At 44.4% G+C, this 20,965-nt stretch overlaps 1 protein-coding gene across 2 annotated transcripts in view; it reads left to right on the plus strand.

Moving 5' to 3' along the window:
- The window catches only part of Atg5 (autophagy related 5), a 94,203-nt gene extending 79,933 nt beyond the window's left edge, over positions 1-14,270 (plus strand). For both annotated transcript variants that reach the window (XM_021174066.1, XM_029482723.1), the window contains one exon: positions 12,887-14,270. In XM_021174066.1, coding sequence (XP_021029725.1) covers positions 12,887-13,023 — 137 coding nt within the window. In that variant the 3' untranslated portion in view covers positions 13,024-14,270. The remainder of the gene's footprint in view (positions 1-12,886) is intronic.
- The last annotated feature ends 6,695 nt before the right edge of the window (positions 14,271-20,965 follow it).

The following is a 20,965-nucleotide window of genomic DNA, read 5'->3' on the forward strand; positions in this document are numbered from 1 at the left end:
TACTGATAACTCTGTCTGCTGTGTTTATTTGTGTAAGGAAGACAGGCTATCTGGTGTGCTGAGTAAGCGACGGCTGTCGGCTGCAGAGCTGCAGCTTCTGATCACAGGCCCTGATTTTCTCTCCCAGGTGCCTTGAACGAAGTGGCCCCCATTTTATTATTTTCCCAATACTCTGTTTTGAGAAATATTTTATATTCTGGAAGAACTTGGGAGGGTTTTTCCCCCAAAAATCTATGGTCTGTCTTTTTATTAGATATTTTCTTTATATACATTTCAAATGCTATCCCGAAAGTTCCCTATACCCTCCCTCTGCCTTCCTCCCCTACCCACCTACTCCCGCTTCTTGGCCCTGGCATTCCCCTGTACTGAGGCATATAAAGTTTGCAAGACCAAGGGGCCTCTCTTTCCAGTGATGGCCGACTAGGCCATCTTCTGCTACATATGCAGCTAGAGACACGAGCTCTGGGGGTACTGATTAGTTCATATTGTTGTTCCACCTATAGGGTTGCAGACCCCTTCAGNTCCTTGGGTACTTTCTCTAGCTCCTCCATTGGGGGCCCTGTGNTCCATCCTATAGATGACTGTGAGCATCCACTTCTGTATTTGCNAGGCACTGGCATAGCCTCATANGAGANAGCTATAACAGGGTCCCTTCAGCAAAATCTTTATGGCATATGCAATAGTGTCTGGGTTTGGTGGCTGATTATGGGATGGATCCCTGGGTAGGGTAGTCTCTGGATAGTCCATCCTTTCGTCTTAGCTCCAAACTTTGTCTCTATAACTCTTTTCATGGGTATTTTGTTCCCTATTCTAAGGAGGAATGAAGTATCCACCCATTGGTCTTCCCTCTTCTTGATTTTCTTGTGTTTTACAAATTGTATCTTGGGTGTTCTATGTTTCTGGGCTAATATTCACTTATCAGTGAGTGCATATCAAGTGACTTCTTTTAGGATTGGGTTACCTCACTCAGGATGATACCCTCCAGATACATCCATTTGCCCAAGAATTTCATAAATCCATTGTTTTTAATAGCTGAGTAGTACTTCATTATGTAAATTTACCACATTTTCTGTATCCATTCCTCTGTTGTGGGACATCTGGGTTCTTTCCAGCTTCTGGCTATTATAAATAAGGCTGCTATGAACATAGTGGAGCATGTGTCCTTCTTACCAGTTGGAACTTCTTCTGGATATATGCCCAGGAGAGGTATTGCTGGATCCTCCAGTAGTACTATGTCCAGTTTTCTGAGGAACCTCCAGACTGACTTCCAGAGTGGTTGTACAAGCTTGCAATCCCACCAGCAATGGAGGAGTGTTTCCTTTTCTCCACATCCTCGCCAGCATCTGCTGTCACCTGAATTTTTTATCTTAGCCATTCTGACTGGTGTGAGGTAGAATTCTGATGGTTAAATAGTTTTAATTCTGATGGAATTGTATTCAGTTTTTAATGGGTTGTGTTTAGGGCTTTTTTTATAATGTCTTCTAGTAAGTAGATAATATATTTGTGTGCTTATAAAATAAAGTTGGTGTGAAGGAGCTCAGAGCAGTCTCTCTGCCTTGGGTCCCGTTTGGAGGCCCAGTGGCATTTCCCCATGCATCTAACTCCTGTCGCCTCAGGTTTTGGAAATTGAGAACCTTCGTTGGTTTTTGAATACTGTTCCCACACTAGTTAGAGGATGACAGGCCTCCGAGTGTCTTCCCTGCATCCCAGGTTGTGGAACAGAAACTGATTTCCTCATTTGAACTGTGGTGAGGCCCTGCCCATGTTCTCTGTAACCGCCCTCTTTCCTCGCAGGTGGTCTACAACTCACTGTACAGACCACAGCCATCCTCCTGTCTCTGCTTCCCAGGTGCTGGCCTACAGACATGTGCTAACATGCTTAGCCATAATCTGTTTCCAGAAATAAGTCATTTAGGTGTATTTCTTTAAATGGCCCTGTGGGATCCTTGATTACTGAGTGTGAGACCATCACATTAAACCCAGTCTCCAAAGTCTGTAGTGAGTGGCCTGTGTTTGCTGCAGGGTAGGTACACTTGTGCTTTGTTTAGTAAAAGTAACTTTAATAGTTCCTTTTAACCCGAGCAGTAGGGTTTGGAATTTTGATTTCTTTCACTGACTTGCTGTATGAGCTCATCTATTTCCTGCTGGCCAGTTTCTGGCTGTTAGGAGTTGCTGAGGAAGGTTTCAAGTGAGGGCTGGGGGGAGTCAGAAACACCTTTGCATCTGTACAGAGCTGTGGCCTTTGGGTTCAGTTAGCCCAGGCTTTGCATCCCTAGACATTCCAATATCTCCTGGGTATTCAGTTGGGGGATGAGATTAAGAGCTGCAGCCTTCACAAGCTTTGCCTTCTGATCTGGTCTCTGTCTCTGTCTCTCTCTGTCTCTCTCTGTCTCTCTCTCTCATTTATACACACACACAGAGGGCGGGGGGGGGGGGGGGGAGCCAGACACAGAGACAGACAGCCCTTGAGTGCGCCAAGAGGACAGGTCAGAGGACAACTTTCAGGATCTCCTACTATGGGCTCTGGAGATCAAATGCACAGACATAACATGAAGACATAGCACCCATATAATAAAATAAAGAAAGAATAACAAAAACCCTTTAACGTGCAGCCGTCTGAGCTTCAGACTGTCTCAGGTGTTGTGAGTGAATAGCAGGCTTCTCCCCAAAGCAGCCAGCCAAGTGCGTTGGTTTATGGGAGCACCCATGTTTCATTGACAGTAGTACATAGATAGTCCCAGTATGCAGTGTTAAGTTTCATACCATGAAATTGGGCACGTCCTCAATTCTGTCTTTTTCTTTGGAAAACTTTTATCTTTGCCTCTTTTCATTTTGTATTTATTTTTAGAAAAAAAAATCATTTAAAATCTGTGGAGAGTAATCAGAAACTTGCAGTCTCTGAGTGAAGAGCTACTCTGTGCAGATTAGGATACCTGTACACTGTCAGTGTGTAGCATTTTGACATACCTGCACTCAAGCTGAAAGTGAAAGACTTGAAACTTGGGTGTGCACGGATAAGAACTAGCTGTCATCACATTATAAAAAGAGAAAGTACTCAAAGAGCCCGTGTGGCACCATGTCCTGCTTCTCCCTGTGAGAAGTGAACGGAACGTGGAGGAATATGTCTTACGTCATGGTGACAGTGGAATGTGCTATATTACGGCAGCGAAGCTGGGGTCATGGGAGTACTGCAGTGAGCTGCTTTGTTCTAGTCCTTCTGATCTGTAAGTAGTTAGGGGAATTAGCCAACATGGAAGAAAGAAACCAAAGGTGAGCACAGGTACGTGGTGCCTGTGGTTTCAGTGGAGTTAAAATGACTCTGAGACCTGCCTTTCTGTTCTAGGCCCGCAGTTACACACCTTCCTCTCTCAGTATACTACGTGGCAGTGTCAGGAAGCAGGCCCAGCCATGTGCTTCTGGCTGGCTGGGCACCTGCTGTCAGCCTCCAACCCGAGTCCAATCCCTGGGAGCCACATGATGGAAGGCGAGAAATAAACTAAATGTTAATATTTAAAAAGTCAAAGACCATATGCTTAATTTTTATTTAGAAGAATATAAAATGCCTGTAAATTTTGCTGGGTCATATTTTATTTCCCAATGTTCCAAGATAATTATAAAAATCTAGTAAGCTACATAGTGTAAGATAGTGTAACAAGCCTGCAATCTTTTTATTTTTCAACATTGTATTTTTATTTGGGAATTTTACACAATGCATGTTTATCACACTTACTTCTCAGTCCTTTCAGGTCCACCACCACTCTTGTTCCCTCCCCCAAGATAGAAGAGAAAAATATGTGCAGTCCAGTTTGGGTTGCCCATCCACTCAGGGGCGCATGGTCAACCTCTTAGTGGCCAGCTGCTTAAAGATAGCCCCTCCCCCACGTGCCAGAAGCTGTCAGCTGTGAAGAGGCACACTTCAGCATCCCTATCACAATTTTTAAGGGCTTTCTGCAATGGTTTCCTGTCTAGACTGACAAACCTTCATTCTTGGTTTTAGAATTTCCTTCAAGGTTTCATTGATTAATTATTTGTGTTGAACTATTTTCTCATGGTTTTATATTCAGTATTACATAAACAGAAGGTGTGAAGAAAGACTTGGTCCATGGCAGGTTAGTCCTAGTGTCCTCCAGCTCTCCTGAGAGGTGGATAGCTGAGCAAGCGCTCTGCCCTGTCCAGTTCCTCTGATGGCCACTTCACTCCTTACTCCGTAACGCCCTAGGGTCCTTTACAACTGTTGACTTCTGGGTTCCATGTGATGACTTAATTTTATCTCAGTCATTCACTCTCTCAGGGCTGTATATCTTGTCTTGTCGCTCTCAGATATGAAAGATACATTGTGTGCTCTGTAGAAAGCTTTGGCCAGGCGGAATGGGCAGGAAGTTGTACAGCTGTGGGGTGACCCACACTGAGGATGTGTTGTGCATAGTGAGGGAAGAGTAAAGATGGAGTCTTAATGTAAGACGAACCAAAGGCAGACAGTTGGGAAGGAAAGGGCTCAAGCCACACCTCACATGCCACTGTAAAGCCCTTACCAGCTGCCTGTGTGTGCCATGGAGCCTAAAGGCTCCTGCCACGCTGTTTGAGAGACTTCTGCCTTCAGATATGCCTGAAATTGTTGTAAGCTCAGAAATGGTGTAAAGGCACTGTGGAACACAGTGAAATTGAAGCTAGGGACTTGGCATGTCCAACTTAGATGATCTAACTTCAAAATGATTTTCTTTGTGCAGTTCCTCTGTGTGTGTGTGTGTGTGTGTGTGTGTGTGTGTGTGTGTGTGTGTGTCACAGTTTTACTATTTATTGACCCTCTGTAACTTGCTGTGTAGACCAAGCTAGTTTGGAACTCATTCAGCTGCCTCTGCCTTCCTTGCAAATGCTGGGGTTGAAGGTGTGTGCCGCCATGCCTGGCAGTTATCTTATTTTTAATAGGCTTTATGAGAAAACCATAGAAGTTCACAAAATAGAACTTTAGTGAATTCATATTTTTCCATACTCTACATGGTGTCTGTACAGTGATTCTCCATATGGAGTGTTGATTTCAGACACAGCAGCTGGGGTGGGAACACAAACCCCGGAAGTATCCTCAGGTGGTGGACAGGATTAAAGATCCCTATGGCTGTCTGAGAGCATGAGCTGTCACTGCAGTTAGCAGTCACATGGTTGCTGGGCCATTGCTCCCACAGGAGCAAGCATGGGAATGTGTGAGCACACGTCAGAACTGCAGCCCCACCCCCTCAGATAGTGTGGAAGGATGAGGTGATGGCTTTATAACTCTAGTCCCTTTCTCACCACAGACTGAACTAATGTCTATCTGTGCCTTCCTGCCATTTGAATTGGACAGTCATTAAAAATTTAACGGACCTAGGTGTCTGAGTTTATGAAATAAGTTAGTTTCCTGTTGCATTCTGAAGAAAGTCAGACAACATTTCCCATGTGAGACTTTAGAGTCTTATATTTTTCTAAGGTTTTCAGTTAGCCTGGTATTTCTTTTGTATAGGTTTGCTAATATATTTTTACAAACAAAATTTTATGGGAAACTTAGAAAAGCCAATTATACCTTCACTTATGGCAAGACTTCCATGCCATGGATTGACTGTTTTAGAAACTAGTTTCTAGATGGAATTAGATATGCCAGAAGTGTAGTCCCAGGAGGAAAGAGAAGCAAGGTTGGCCACAGCGCCACCATCACTTCATGCCCTGGAGCAGGCTAGATTGTCATCATATAACTTGCTGAAGCATAGAGGCCCAGAAGTAGGTTGTAGATTCTGTTGGTACTAACTGAGCGTTTGCCATTCAAGAGGACTACTGTAGTGATCCACACAGCACTGGGTCACCCCTGTAGTGGGAGCCCTCCTTTGTAGTTTCTTCCCAGCCTGGTTTTTGTTGTTTTTTATTCTTGATTGCATTTATATTTTATGGAAGAAACACTGTCTACAGTGGGAAGTCTAAAAGCAATGTAAATGCTGGCCCTCTGTGAGCAAAGATCTACTATAATCCTTGTTAAGGTTCAGCCTAAACTTGGTAATTATAGTTTACTAAATTTATCCCGCACCCGCACTGTAAACATAAATGAGTCTTGAGTGCTCTCCTCTCTGTCCGTCCTCATGCTTTGTCCAGCGCACAGGCACTTCTGACTAGTCTTGCTGATACAGACTCTCTTCAGATCTACATCCATTGGTATATAATGTCTTTTCTAAAATCAAAGAACGAAAATGATTATTTTCTTTCTCTACTAATGGAGGTGATGTGATACTGGATCCAACAAAAGATGCCTCTGATTTCCTCTCCATCATTTTTTTTTTTATCTTAATCTCAAGAAGCTAAATCAGTTAACCTGGATTTTCCAAAAGTGGAAAGCATAGGCTTGTGCAACCCTTACTCTGTTGCCGGCACTAGAAAATGAAGTCGCATGTGCACAGTTACGTGTTCTGTGCTCCTCAGCCTTGTCACATGGTGCAGCTGCTCTGCCAGTCACATGTACTATCTGCCAACAATAAGCTCAAAGTTACTTGGTCCCTTTATGCAGTCACAACAGTAGTATCTTGGGCGAGGAAAAGGCTCAGCAGGTAAAGATGCCTGGTGATGTGAGTTCAGAACCCAAAGTGGAAAGAGAAGTCATTCTACAGCTACCCTCTGCCTGCTCCGCATGTGCCGTGGCGCATGCACGTATGCACATACAGTGCACAAACAGCAATAACGTTTTTAAGGAAAATATTTTGAACCCTCCAGTTTTTTATAATTTTATCCATTTTTTTTAGGTGAACAAGGCCATGTTTAACTTTCACCTTTTTAAACTTGATGGTCATGAGGCTCTTGATCAGTTTGTTTAAATCATCTAACAGTCACTATCTACATTTTCTATTATGGCTAATTATATGGTTTTAATTTTAAATTTTTGGTTTATGTCTTTCTCATATAATGGCTATAAGCAAAAGTCAAGCGAATGCACGTGCTGAGAAGTTGATGATACCATCTAAAGAGCCAAGGCTCTGAAAGTATTTTAGAAATAAAATATTATATATGCTAGGTAGTTTGTACATGGAAAATGGATCCGTGGACTGTGAGTGGCTCCTTATAGCTGGCACTGAGTGAGCATAGACCCGGAAGATGTTAATGGAGTGCCGTGAAAGGCTTGTAGCTCTCTGATAAACAGCGTTCCTTCTGTTTGTGATCACGGATGAAAGCCCAGTGCTCAGGAATGCTCGTTTTCACTGCTGCAGTGTGGAGTGCGCTCTTAAGATGAAGATCTCATTCCCCAGGAAGCATTTCTGCGTAAGATTAATTGCCCTTTTAAAATCAGTGTTTGATGTATTCCTTTGGCCATATCCTGGCTTGCTTTAACCCCCGACCTGACCTCCCTGACTGTTGCCACCGCGGCCCACCGAGTCAGAGCATGATGTATGGCGCTTCAGATTTCAGCCTGGGCTGTCTCGTGGCAGTGGCTTCAGGCTGCATTTTACTCATGAACATATCTGAGGAATTTGTCAGATTAGAGAAAAATTGTTCAGACTAGTTAGTGGTAATCAAAAAGCTTGTCTCTTTATTTATTGGTCTTAAAACTTTCTTACAATTATTAAATTATTTTTAACAAAATTTGTTCTTGAATCATAAAATAACCCTGAAGCTGCAGTAGTTAAATTGGGTGTCAGTTCACTTGATCTGAGCTTTCTGTTCCTCCATATTTAGAGGTGTGAACCTCAAAAGAGATTAATTCAATTGAAACTTCTCATTAAAGGCTATGTTCCTTTTCATCCTTTCCTTTAGCTTCCTTTGTAAACTAAAATTCCAATTGTGTCTGTCAATCAGAAAGAAACTGCAAGATGTCCCGAGAAACTGAGGCAGCCTGTTCTAAAGACCCTAGTATGCTTCGTGTTGCTGTCTGCCTGGACCTGAGCACTCTGTCCCCAGCAGGCCAGTGATCATGGGGTGAGCTCTCAGGAAGCAGGCTGAAGAGTAGAAAAGTCTTTATAAGAGCAACATTGTTTCTGTTTAAGTGGGTTTTGTTGTTTGGATTGAAGGAAGATTTGTTTTGTTTTGTTTATTGTTTGTCAGTTTTTGTTTGGTTTGGGTTTCTTGCTGCTGGGGGGGGGGCGGTGTTTGGTGTGTTTTTTTTTTTTTTTTTTTTTTTTTTTTGAGATAGGCTTTCTCTGTGTAGCACTGTAGACCAAGCTGGCCTTGAACTCACCCATCTGACTACTGGGTTTAAAGGGTACCACCACTTCCCTGGTGTTGGTTTGCTTTTGTTGTTGTTGTTGGTTTTTTTTTAATCTTTGTAAAATGAATCTTGAAGTCTTTTAAACAATATTATCGTAATAAGTCAGGGCTCCCTTGACTGTAAGGTGAGGTATTTCACTGGATTTTTATTTTTTTTTTTTNAAGATTTATTTATTATATGTAAGTACACTGTAGCTGTCTTCAGACACTCCAGAAGAGGGCGCCAGATCTCGTTGCGGATGGTTGTGAGCCACCATGTGGTTGCTGGGATTTGAACTCTGGACCTTCGGAAGAGCAGTCGGGTGCTCTTACCCACTGAGCCATCTCACCAGCCCCTCACTGGATTTTTATGTTGAATATATTTTATGTCTTTTTATTATTATTTATTTATTATATGACATTATTTTGAATGTCATATAATTTGTATATTACTGAGTCTGGGGTTTTGTTGGCCCTCCCCTTTTTTTTGAACAATGCCACCGAATAATTAGAGGCTAAGTTCTTATAACCTCTTGGCTGCCAATCACATAATTAAGTCCATATTGTTTTATAGATCTTGGTGGATATCTAGTACCAAAGAATTAACTTCTTACCATTCTTGAGAGCATAGTCCTCCCCTTCTCTGACCCCCTTTCTCAACCTGCTCTCCCACTGACTCCCCCCACCCTCACGGTCTTATGTAGCCCTGCCTGGCCTGGAATTTGCTGTGTGACCTTGAACTCTGGTTCTTTTGTTTCTACCCGCTGTATTGCCGGGATTGTGTGCTGCTACAGCCAACTTGGGTAGTGCTAGAGATCACACCTAAGGCATTGTGCACACTTAGCAACCTCTCTACCGCCTGAACTCTAGCTCAGAGCTCATTTTCATTTTCTCTATAATATTTTCATACCCTAGGAAGGGTGGAGAAATGAACTAACTTCATTGAATACCTCCTATGTCCAAACCCTCTTGCAGCTTCAACTGGTCTTTGTGCTGCTGCTGCTGCTGCTGCTGCTGCTGCTGCTGCTGCTGCTGCTGCTGCTGCTGCTGCTTCTCCTTCTTCTTCTTTTTGGATTTATTTATTTATTTATTTATTTATTTATTTATTGTATGTGAGTACACTGTAGCTGTCTTCAGACACATCAGACAAGGGCATCAGATCACATTGCAGATGGTTTGTGAGCCACCTATGGTTGCTGGGAATTGAACTCTTTATCACTGAACCATCTCCCCAACCCCTGGGCTCGCTTCTTTAATTCTTCTTTTATTCTTCAAGGAGCCCTAGAGATGAGACTTTATTCACTCTCTAAGATGAGGAACTGGAGGCGCATTTAGCTAGAGTCTAAGCTAGTAAATGTTGATGGCTGACGTCTGAAGGGAAGACTTTGCTGTTGTGGTGTGAAAGAATGGGATCCTGATTAGAACTGGGAGGTCTGCTAGGACTTTATAGAGCAGAGGTTTGCAGCCCGTGACACTCAACTCATGGAGACCTAGGTGGCCTTGGGTTCCGGGCACCAGATAGGACTTGGAATATGTCTCAGTCATCTGTCAGCCTTCAGTGCATTACCAACCCAGCCTCCTCAGAAATGTGAAGACAGGGTGTGACGTCTTCTCTTGACGTGTGCAGCATGTCTGAGAACGCACGTCACTGATGTTCAGTGAGAAGGGCAGCAGAGGACCAGCCAGCCTGTTTGTTTCTCCTCCATTAACCTTCCTCGTGCTGTGGTGGTGGATCAGAGTGTGAACTAGGTAGGACCCTATATGCAACCTTCACTTCCTATAAAATGAAATCTCAGAGAAATGAAGTTGGCCATCCATTCCCAGGGTGGGGATTCAAGGGTTTGAACTCATAGTGTGTCTGTCAGTAGCACCTGTCTGCACGATTGGCCTTTCTCCTTTATGCCTGATTTATATCATTGTGTGCATTTATTCTTGTTGTACATATGGCTGTATACTGGCCCCATCCCAAGAATCCTCTGTTTAGTTACTTTTAGAAAGAAGTCGGAAAACAAAGCAAAGGAGAAATACTGATGAAGTGTTGGATCGATGCGTGCTGTGACAACTGTTTCACATCGTCGTCTTGTCTGTCTTTGCTTTCTTCTCCTTTGTTCTGAGATGGGATCTTACGTAGTCTATAGAGTAAGAGTGTTAAGAGAACCATACACTGGAATGTTTTCAGGTAGTATAAGAGCTGTCCTAAGGACTGTGCCTCCCATGTGCTCAGATTTCAAACAAGGCTACCATGCCAGGCCTTAGCTCACACCTTAAGTTGTTCTGAAGAGAGGTAGGCACAGGTAGGCCCAACTTAGGTGTCTAAGATTAGAACACATTCATGCAAGAGTTCAGAATGACCCCAGCTTGCAGGCTGGAGACGCAGAACTTGCCTTCCCAGCACACGATGGCACGACAAGGCACGTTTGATGCAGTTAGAGTGCCTCTCATGTTCTCTGGCTTACACCAGGACACAGTGCTCTAACGGGATTGGTCATCTGCCTTGTCAGGCACATGTGCAGCAGTGGCTGGGACACAGTCAGTGGATGGGAGCTGGTGTTTGTGCTGCGTCAGGACCTGTGCTGAGGCTGAGCGGTGACTGGTTAGGCTTTACTCTCTCAGAAGGGCTGGCTGGCTTGAGAACCTGCACACAGAGGGGACTTTTACTCTCACCACGCTTTCGGTGTGTGACTCAGTTCTAAGTAGGAGGGAATTCTGAGAATAGTAAAATAGCTCAAAGAAATATATAATAAGAATATTAAGAGAACCACACTGGAAACGTCTTCAGATATTCTAAGAAATCATTCTGGGGACCTTGGGTTCATCCATCTAGACACTGGTTCTTAAGTCTTCCCAAAGATTAGAGGTGCAGCCTTCTGTGCTCTGTGTGCAGCTTTGCTCTCTGTCTGTAGATGCTTCTGACCAGCATTCTGAAGCCATTCTTTGTATTAATGCTGTGATTATAGCTGCATAAAATAATGTCTGCATAGATGCAACAAAGCTGGCTAGAGGGATGGAGAGGTGGCTCAGCCTTTAAGCGTGTGCTAGTCCCAGGTTGCATCCCAGCACCCATGTTGGGGAGCTCACAATAGCCTGTAACTCCAGGTCCAGAGATCCAACACCCTCATCTGACCGCTGGACACTCTACTCCTGCACACACCCATTTAGACTCGGATACACGTGCATTAACTAAATCATACAAGTGGGGGGGTTTGTTTGTTTGGTTGGTTGGTTGGTTGGTTGGTTGGTTTGTTTTAAGATAGGGAAAGGAAAGCAAGAGAGGCAATTTTTAGATTCTGGGGCCCTAAGGCAATGGTCTTTCCCCAGAGTTAAGCTGAACTGTGACAGGGATAAGGGCAAGCTTTGTTTGGTTGTGTTTGAAGTTGGTAGCTGGTAGCATGCTTATCAGGTTTTTAATTTGCGAGTTCTCTTTTGACTGTAGTGTTTCCATGTCTGCTGTTGCTCTCTCCCTGCCTACCTACCCTTCAGCCTCTGAAGGAAGGCTGAATATTTCTTTAAAGGTTCTGCTTTCATGTGGAGCCAGGCCGTCCCAGCCCTTAGAGCAGTGAAAGGCACTTGGAGTAGAACAGAAATACTAGCAGCAGCTGTAGTGACCCTGTCCACCAGCGCTAGCCCTGTTCTCCTTGGTTCCCAGGATGCTGAGGGTTGCCATGATGTTTTGAAGACACTGTCAGGGAGTTGTACCACAGGGTGACAAATAGTTCCTTCTTTTCCATTTTGGTTATTTTTGTTTGGTTGGGGGAGGGGTATGTTGGAGAGCTGTTCTTTACATTAGGGGTTTGTTTGTTTGTTTGTTTTGCTTTTTTAATGTTAATACAATTTGAATTTAAAGGCATTAATTGCAGCATACTTTAAATTTGTATTATGTTTGAATTCATTTTAGTGTAGAAGTGATTGCCCACATTTCTTGGTATGAGTATGGAGGTCAGAAGACAACTTGGGGGACTAGGTTCTTTGCTTCTACCCTGGGTGTCAGGGATCAGACTGGAAGCCATCTGGCCTGCCAGCGAGTGCGCTTCTCAGTTGAGTCCTGTAACCAGCCCTATAGTTCTATTTTAATGAGCAAGCAGCAAATATTAGTAAAACCTGATGAGGTTTTGGGACTCTTAATGAAGAATCTTTAAGTCAGATTATTGGCTCTCTGTGATCCCAGCTTTAATTGTGCTATTTTTTTTTATTACTTTCAACACTGTGGGAAATACTTGAGCACATTTCAGAGAATCAGCAAAGCTCCCAGCTGTTAAACATCCTCTCGAATTCTGTTCTGATTCAGGATCATTTCTGCCCTATATTTTTAAGGGTGTGTTGTGTGGCCTTCCAGAGTTGCCATTTCAACAGTCGTCTGTGGTGGTTTGAACTGTGTACCTAGAGTATTTTGGTCAGTGGGTTCACCCTGCTGTTTTCTCCAGCATGGTTTCACTAACGTCAATCTCAGGCAAGCACAGTAATTAAGAAAGAACAAACACTTTCGCAGAGCAACAGAATTTTTATCAGAATTCACTGCAGCCCTCAGGTTTCTGTTTAGGATGAGACATTTTGCAACATCTAAACTTTCTCCTTGTCTTCATTTCCTGTTGAGGGGATAAAACAAGTTTGAAATCCATTTAATTCACTCAGGACCCTGAAAAGGCAAGTCGTCCTCTTTCCCTGTGTTTTTTACTGTTGGATCTCTTTCTTGGAACAGATGGAGAGAAGAAGAGCCAGGTGATGATTCACGGGATCGAGCCAATGCTGGAAACCCCTCTGCAGTGGCTGAGCGAGCATCTGAGCTACCCAGATAACTTTCTTCATATTAGCATTGTCCCCCAGCCAACAGATTGAAGAGCGTGTCCTCCTCGCTAGATGGAACCACCTTGAGTCAGGACAACGAGGCGTGACACCCTTGCTTCAGTCAGGTTCGGTGGAGGCAACAGAAACCCGGGCTGCTGCAAGCCAAGGAGAAGATTCCATGAGAGATAGGGCACCCGGGCAGGGCTGAGTGTGCACCACTGCTTCGCTGAGACAGACAGGACCACTGCAGCCTCCTCTTCTCGTGAAATGCAATGCAGCCGAAGCCTTTGCTCAATGAAAAAAAAAAAAAAATGGAAATGTGCCACAGTTTGTATTTCTGATTAACAAATAACTGGGGTATTTCCTAAGGTGACCATGGTTGAACCTTAGGCAGGAGAGTGGAAACATTGGTTGAATTTTCAATAGAATTAGACTTAAGAAAGTAAAAGAGAAATTCTGTTATTAATAACTTGCAGTAATTTTTTTGTAAAAGATCAAATTACAGTAAACCCATCTTTCCTTAATGAGACTTTCCTGTTTACAGTCAGTCTATTGGTATGCAAGCAATCTTGTAACTTTGATAATGAACAGTGAGAGATTTTTAAATAAAGCCTCTAACTATGTTTTGTCATTTAATAACAAAGAGTTTGTCACTTTTCAAGGACCTCCTGACTCTCCTAGAGTAAGCCACTTTTTCTTCTGTGTTCCCATTTCTCACTGGCATAGCAAGGGTGCGGGGCATAAGGCAACTTGTCTCAGGAGCTATCACAGGATTTATTACTGTGACTTGAAAAACCTGTCTTCTATATACTAAAGGTATAAATAATCCTGTCTGTCTTTGCTGTTATGTTGGTCACTGTAAACTATCAAATCATAGTATGCCAAGTATCTGTCTGCGATAGTTTTTAAATATTTTGAATCTCCCGTTCCTTTCCAGTGTTTTTGTTTGTTTTGGTTTGGGTTTTTTGTTTTACTTTTTTGTTTTTTGGCTCCTGGATTACTATGTCATTGTGGCCCCTGGCAGCCAGTCTTTAAAGCCTGAAGGTGACCTGTCTCTAGACTGCAGTAGCTTTTCCTTATCATTACCAAAAACATCCAGAGGTTACTGGAACTCCTACCACAGTAAGGACAGTTTGCTGCACTCTCTCAATGGCTGCTTGGAGACTCCTGCTGTTGATTTGTGAGCTAGCTTGCTGTCCACATTGAATGTCAATCCATCTGAGTATGCTAAAAGATGATATCATAAAATAATGGTTCTAGATTCAATAATAAAGATGAATGTTTTCTTATAAAAATTATGTGGTGGCTCAAGTGAGGTCCTGATAGTGCTCCTTCCTCCTTCCTCCTTTCTCCTTCCCCTGCCCTCTCCTCTGGCCCCCTGCCCTCTCCCCTATCCTCTTCCCTGGCCCCCTGCCCTCTCCCCTACCCTCTCCCCTGGCCCCCTACCCTCTCCCCTGGCCCCCTGCCCTCTCCCCTACCCTCTCCCCTGGTCCCCTGCCCTCCCTAGCTTTTGATCTTTACTGATTTACAGCACATTTTTTCACAAATAATGAGATAAAATTGGCCAAATAGCAAATATCCTAGAATGGAAGTTGTAAGCATAATAATAAAAGAAATAACACTGAGGATCAATCACAGAAAAAATAGAAGCAAGCAGGAAAACATTGCCTGACAAAACAAAGCGCCCTTTCAGTACAGGCGGGGAAAAGAGCACTCTCAGTTACATAAGGAAAACTGGCTGACTTGTGTTTCTGCACATCGGTCTGGATATGAGTGTTCATCTGCTGAGTGTGGGGATTTTCCCCTTTGGAGTTTTGACAAACTGAGGAGAGGTTACTGAAGGATCGGATGCCAGGGAGGGCTTGTGAGGTGTGGTCAGAAGGGTAACCATGGCGACTTTTGGGTGACACTGGGGTAAGGGATTCCAGGGACTTGAGAGCTCTTGACCTCCACTTGTAGATTAACAGAGTAAATCCCACCAAGCCACTGCTGTCCAGCCCGCCGTGTTCCTGCTGCCAGGAGCATCTGCAACCTGGTGAGCTAAGGACCGGGCCCAGTGACCAGAGACAGAATAAATAAAGCCAGGAATTAGTGCTGGCTACAATACCTAGTTTTTATTTGAACACTTAAGTCTTATGGCCTACTAAAAAGCTAGGTAAATATGTTTGCCTTCATTCCTAGGAGTTGGGAGTGAAATATTTATAGAGCAAGATTGGGATTCCCTCATCTTCAGACTACAAGTTTCTACAGAGAAGATGTGGGATGAGGGATAATAGAGAATGAATGGGCTACAGGTCTTAGCAGGTGCCTCACTCTGAGAATAAAAAAAGTAAGTTCTTGGCCTTTGTTGACAGGGGAGGAATTCAGGGCCTAAGCTACCATTTACCTATCATTGTGCTCCTCGAAACTTGCATGACCTTGCTCCAACCGTAGAGAGCTTGTTGGAACCCAAGCCTGGTGATAAGGATGCACAGGGTATGTCCCTGAGGATGAGGGAGATGTGTCCCCAGCCATGTTGTGATTTTCCAATTCAGTGAAACTAAGTGGATCATCCTAAGACTTCAGGTTTAACGTTGAGCAATTAGCTTTGGGGTGGGGGTGGGGGAGCATACCTGCATGCCACAGCAGGAGTCGGGGCTGGTTCTCTCCTTCCACTCCTGGTCCCAGAGATAGAACTCAGGGTGTCAGTCTTGGCGGCAAGCACCCTTAACCACTTAGCCACATCTTGCTGACCCACCAATAACTCTTAATGGTTATCTTTCTATGGTATACTTGTTTAAAAATCTGTTCAGATAACCTATCTTCTAGTTTTCAAAAATGCGGTACATGTGGCTCGTGCTAGAGAATGCAAATTACATTTTCTTAGACTATTGATGCTTCTGTTCTGAGAGGAGTCGGGTCTCCCATTACTTGTGGCACCATAATTCAAAAAGTAGGATAAAATCCCTGGGTATGAAGGGAGAAAAATCAAATATGATCATAATTGAAACTGAGCTCATTTTTATGCAACCACGATGACAGAGTTGTTCTCAATACAAGTTCTATTCCTCTGTGTGGTTTTGTTTTTTTTGGGTTGTTTTTTTTTTTTTTTTTTTTTTTCTGTTCTGTTCTGTTCTGTTTTTTGAGCCAGGGTTACTCTGTGTAGCCCTGGCTAACTTGTAACTCACTCTGTAGACCAGGATGACCTCCAACTCAGATCTACCGGCCTCTGCCTCTGAGGAATGGGATTAAAGGTATGAACCACCACCACCTGGCCAGCTTTGTTTTCAGATATATTCATCTGGCCTGAGAATGCACCAGAAGAAGGTGGAGGAAGGAGAGGCGTGTATCTTGTTCAGATTATTGGAGAGCAGATGGCACCCTGTAATTACAGGTCATCTTTTGTGATACAGAAGTGACAGGCAGGTAGTGTGAGCTGCACTTAAGAGCTTCGATGGCTTTTAGGCTAGCACGTGTGGTAGGGATGCTCTTTCCAGCTGGGCAGCAAAGGGAATCCCCAGGTCAGGCAGTCCTGAGAGCAAACATAACATTTTTCAGTGTGCTGTATTGTATTGTAAAGCCACCAGTTTCACATGTGTGTGGATCAGATGCACTGCTGTTGAGTTGGTCTTGAGCTCTCCGTGTAGCTAACAGTTCCCTGGAACTTCTGCTTCTCTGCCTTTACCTCCCAACTGCTAGCACTACAGGTAAGCATTACCCCATATATATTTCAAATGTGGTTTTTCTGTAGGATATTTTCAGCTTGCCCATCTGAACCAGAGAGCAGCCATAGGAAGCTCTTTATCATGCTCCTTCATATGACTGACAGATCTTTCAGACTCAAATACAAATTATATTTGCTTCTCCAAATGTACTAGCAAATGTACTAATGTCTTATACTACAGGCCTAACCTTGTAACCACACAGTCTTCTGTGTTTAAATAATGAAGAGACTCACTAGATTCTTAGGTTTTTAATACTGAGCCGTTTTAATCTTATTTGTGTTAAGGGGATAACATATAAAGGTAAGTCTGGGAATTGGGGACATTTCAGTGTGCTCTGACACATCCCCTGACCCTCTAAAAAGGTCTTGGTGTATAGCTTTCTCCTACCCCCCAGTCACAGAGCCAAAAACCGGTCTATAAAAAGGCATAATTAATGGCTAATGACATTTTTAAGTAGGTCTTGTGTTCCTGTCCGAGTTACCAGGTACAAAAATAGGACAGACCCTGTCATTTAGAAATCAATATACAAAGTTCAGTTGGTTGGGGTTGGCATCACCAGTGGAGACGTGCTTACTCAAATCTGCTCTCAGGAGGAACCACCATGGACCGGGTCCTTGCGTCAGCCCACATTCATTTTAGCTGTTGTGTCGACCACAGTGCAGGCCTGTTTCAGCCTCCCTTTGAGCAGCTCCTCAGCTGCTATTCTCGGCCAGCATCTGGAGGTCTTCATCAGTCCTGACCTTTTCATAGACGAGTGCTTTGTGCCGAGCTTGTGCTGGAGGCGTTGCTTCTGAAAAGGAGAGTTGTGGAATCCAGCAGCATCTCCCGAACTCCTGGGGCTGGAGCAAGCAGTTGGGTCCTGCTGACTTAAGTTTAGAGTGTGAATCTTCATCCCCTCCCCAGTTCCCAGCAGCTCACTAGGAGCTCAGGCCTGAGTCATCTCCAAGCCGATGATTTCTAGTTGCTCATTCCTTCATCGGAGGTGACCCATTTTGTCAATGTCACTTCCAAAATAGTTTACTAGGTTTATATTGAATATCTGCTGTCTGCCGAGTACTCGGGAATTTAGAGCCAGCCCCGTTGCAGTCTCTGAGCATGAGAATCATATCGAGAGCATTGGCTTTCAGGCACTAGCGCATGCAACAGATACCTTTGACCTCTAGCTGGCTTTGTCTGGACTTGGTAGGAGTGGAGGTCCTGGGGCTGTCACTGGAGGCTTTTATCTACCTGGCTCTGATGTCTAGCTTGTTACTTTTCTGTTGATGGCTCTTTTTTTTTTTTTTTTTTTTTTTAGACAGGGTTTCTCTGTGTAGCCCTGGCTGTCCTGGAACTCACTCTGTAGACCAGGCTGGCCNAGCCCTGGCTGTCCTGGAACTCACTCTGTAGACCAGGCTGGCCTCAAACTTAGAAATCCACCTGCCTCTGCCTCCCAAGTGCTGGGATTAAAGGCATGCGCCACCACTGCCTAGCGTTGGCTGACTCTTCTACAGAGATAGTAACTGTGGTTTGTAGACATGTGGACTCCCTCTCATTTTGTGAAGATTTAGGGAAACTTCTCATCCCATACCTACCAGCCTTTTCCTGGTGTCTTACCCACATCTCCTACAAAAATGTCATCCTGGGGTTTGAACAGATAGCACAGCAGTTGGGAGCACCGGCTGCTCTTCCAGAGAACCCAGATTTAGTTCCCAGCACCCGCATGACAGCTTGTGGCTATCTGTAGCTCCAGTTCCAGAGGATCTGGCACCCTCACACAGACATATGCATGCAGTCAAAGCATTAGTGGACATAAAAATAAATGTCGTTTTTAAAAATATAAATATAAAATGTTATCCTGGCGCAAGCATTTCTCTAATCTGGGTCAGTGTTTTGAAGTTCACTGCTGTCTGAAGTCTTTTATAGGTTTCAAGGATGCTGGTTCTTAAGTCTGCAGGTGTCACTAAGGCCTGATGAGACAGTAAAAGTGAGACAAAGGAAATGGAATTAGCAGCCAGCACCTCAGATGCTGCAAGCCCAAGGATTAGATGTATAACATCTTTCTTTCCTATCCAGGTCCCATGAGGTAGTGCACGTCAGCCTTGAAATCATGTCACTCCTGCCCCGGCCTCCTGGGAGGCAGCACTCAGCAGCTGCATGTGACCTAAAACCATTGCTGCAGTGGTACACCAGTTGCTGCTATGTGCTAGACAGACTCTGGAGTTTATAGACGTCCATGCGACAAGCTCAGAGATCTAGGAAAACGGTTGCAAAAGTTGTGCAGCAAACAAGAAAGTGTCTGGGAAGGCAGCAGACAGAACTTAGCTGCAGGGAAATAATTGGAAGAGGTGATGGGAAAAGCTAGCCAGGCTGCAGCAGGAGGGACTAGCTTCGGGCCGTGGGGTGACATTGGCGGGGATTTGACTGGAGCACGTTTGACAGCTGACCACACCTTGTTTCATTCTTCACTTTCTTTCTGCTCACCACACCCTGCAGCTTTGCTTGGCTCGGCCTCTTTTCAGTTTCCTTCCCTTCTCACCTTGAGTGGTGTGGTGTCCCAGCGGTCACCTCGGGGCCTCTTCCTCTACAGTACTTGAACTCATCCCAAGGCTCTTTTGTTGTTGCTTTTAATGTGAATGCGTAGGGCATGGTGGCTTATGCGTTTAATCCCAGCACTTGGAGGCAGACACTGGTGCATCTGTGAGTTCAAGGCCAGCCTAAACTACATAGTTGCAGGAGAACCAGAGTTATGTAGAGACCCTGTCTCAAAAAAAAAAAAAATTAATAAAAAATAAAAAAGAAGTGTTTGTGTATGCTTTTATGGAGATGCTGGAGCTGGGAACCAGATGGTGTGAGATACCCCAGAACTAGAGTTAGAGGAAGGTCTGAGCCACCCTGTGGGTGCCTGGAACTGAATCCAGGTCCTCTAATAGAGCAGCCAAGGCTCTTACCTGCTGAGACATCTTCCCAGCTCCACAACTTAGGCCGTTTAACACCCTTGTTATCACCAACAGCGACCTCTGCACTCCAAACAATACTCAGCCACCTACTTGACATCTATGTCAGTTAAATAGCAATTCAAACTTGGGCATCAAAGCAGAATTCTTGACTCCCCTGCCTCAGACCCCCACCTGTCCCGTTCTTCCATATCTACTCAGCTCTGTGGTCCTAAAATGTGAGTCAGCATCAGCACCGCTCTTGCCCTGCTCACCCACACCGTGCCCATCAGTAAGTCTTGGAGAGTCTGTCGACCTTAAAATATAATACAACTGAGAGTTTGTCACCCTGTCTGCTGAAACATAAGGCTCAGCAGCCACACACCATCATCCAGTCTGCTGCAGTGGCCTTTTACCTGGTCACCCTGTCTCCAGTCAATACTCAGGGAAAGCTAAGTCACCCGTAGGTGAGTCAGAAACTATTTAGTACTCTCAAGTGTGTCCTGTGGCATGCAAGACATGGTAATATGGAAGAGCATGTATCATCTATCTGAAATTACTTAGGTCTTCTGCCCTTTCTATGGAAGCCTCCCTGACCTAGAGTTGACTTTGGGCCTTCACCTCTTGCGTTCCCACTCATGTTAATTGCTCCACAGCTGTTCCTTGGTAGGCTATAAAGCTCTGTGAGAGTCAGATCTGTCTGCCTCACAGTGTTGTGAATGGCACTTGGGGGTAGAGGCAGGTGGGTCTCTGAGTTCAAGGCCAGCCTGGTCTACAGAGTGAGTTGCAGAAAGCCAGGACTACACAGAGAAACCCTGTCTAGAAAACAAACAAAACAGAAACAAAGATTGAGTAAATAAAAATAATGTTTGCTGGAGGTATAGAGAGAGGGGCAGGCGCTAAAGGGACTGACTTCTGCATGGAGGGAACTTAAGTAGTATAGCAAAGTGGGTGACTGGGAAGGGAGGAAGGCAAATGCTGGAAGATCGTGCTGCAGAGAATTCACTACCTTCACGGAGACCCGGGGTGATAATGGACCAGGCCTTTGAATTTGGCCGGTAACTATTCAGAGACCCTCAAGAGAGCTGTTTTGAGATGAAAATGGTCAAGATGCAGAGATTTAGGAAAAGAAATGAGTTTTAGTGATGGAAAAAGGAAGTTAGAACCAAGCTGTGCTGTCGCACCCTTAATCCCAGCACTGGGGAGACAGGCAGGAGGATCTCAATGAGTCTGAGGCCAGCTACAGAGAGAGTTCCAGAACAGCCAGGGCTACACAGAGAAACCCTGTGTCGAAACAGAAGAAGAAAAAGAGAGAGAGAGAGAGAGAGAGAGAGAGAGAGAGAGAGAGAGAGGAAGGAAGGAAGGAAGGAAGGAAGG

Source organism: Mus caroli, chromosome 10, assembly GCF_900094665.2.
Source record: "Mus caroli chromosome 10, CAROLI_EIJ_v1.1, whole genome shotgun sequence".
Classification (NCBI taxonomy): domain Eukaryota; kingdom Metazoa; phylum Chordata; class Mammalia; order Rodentia; family Muridae; genus Mus; species Mus caroli.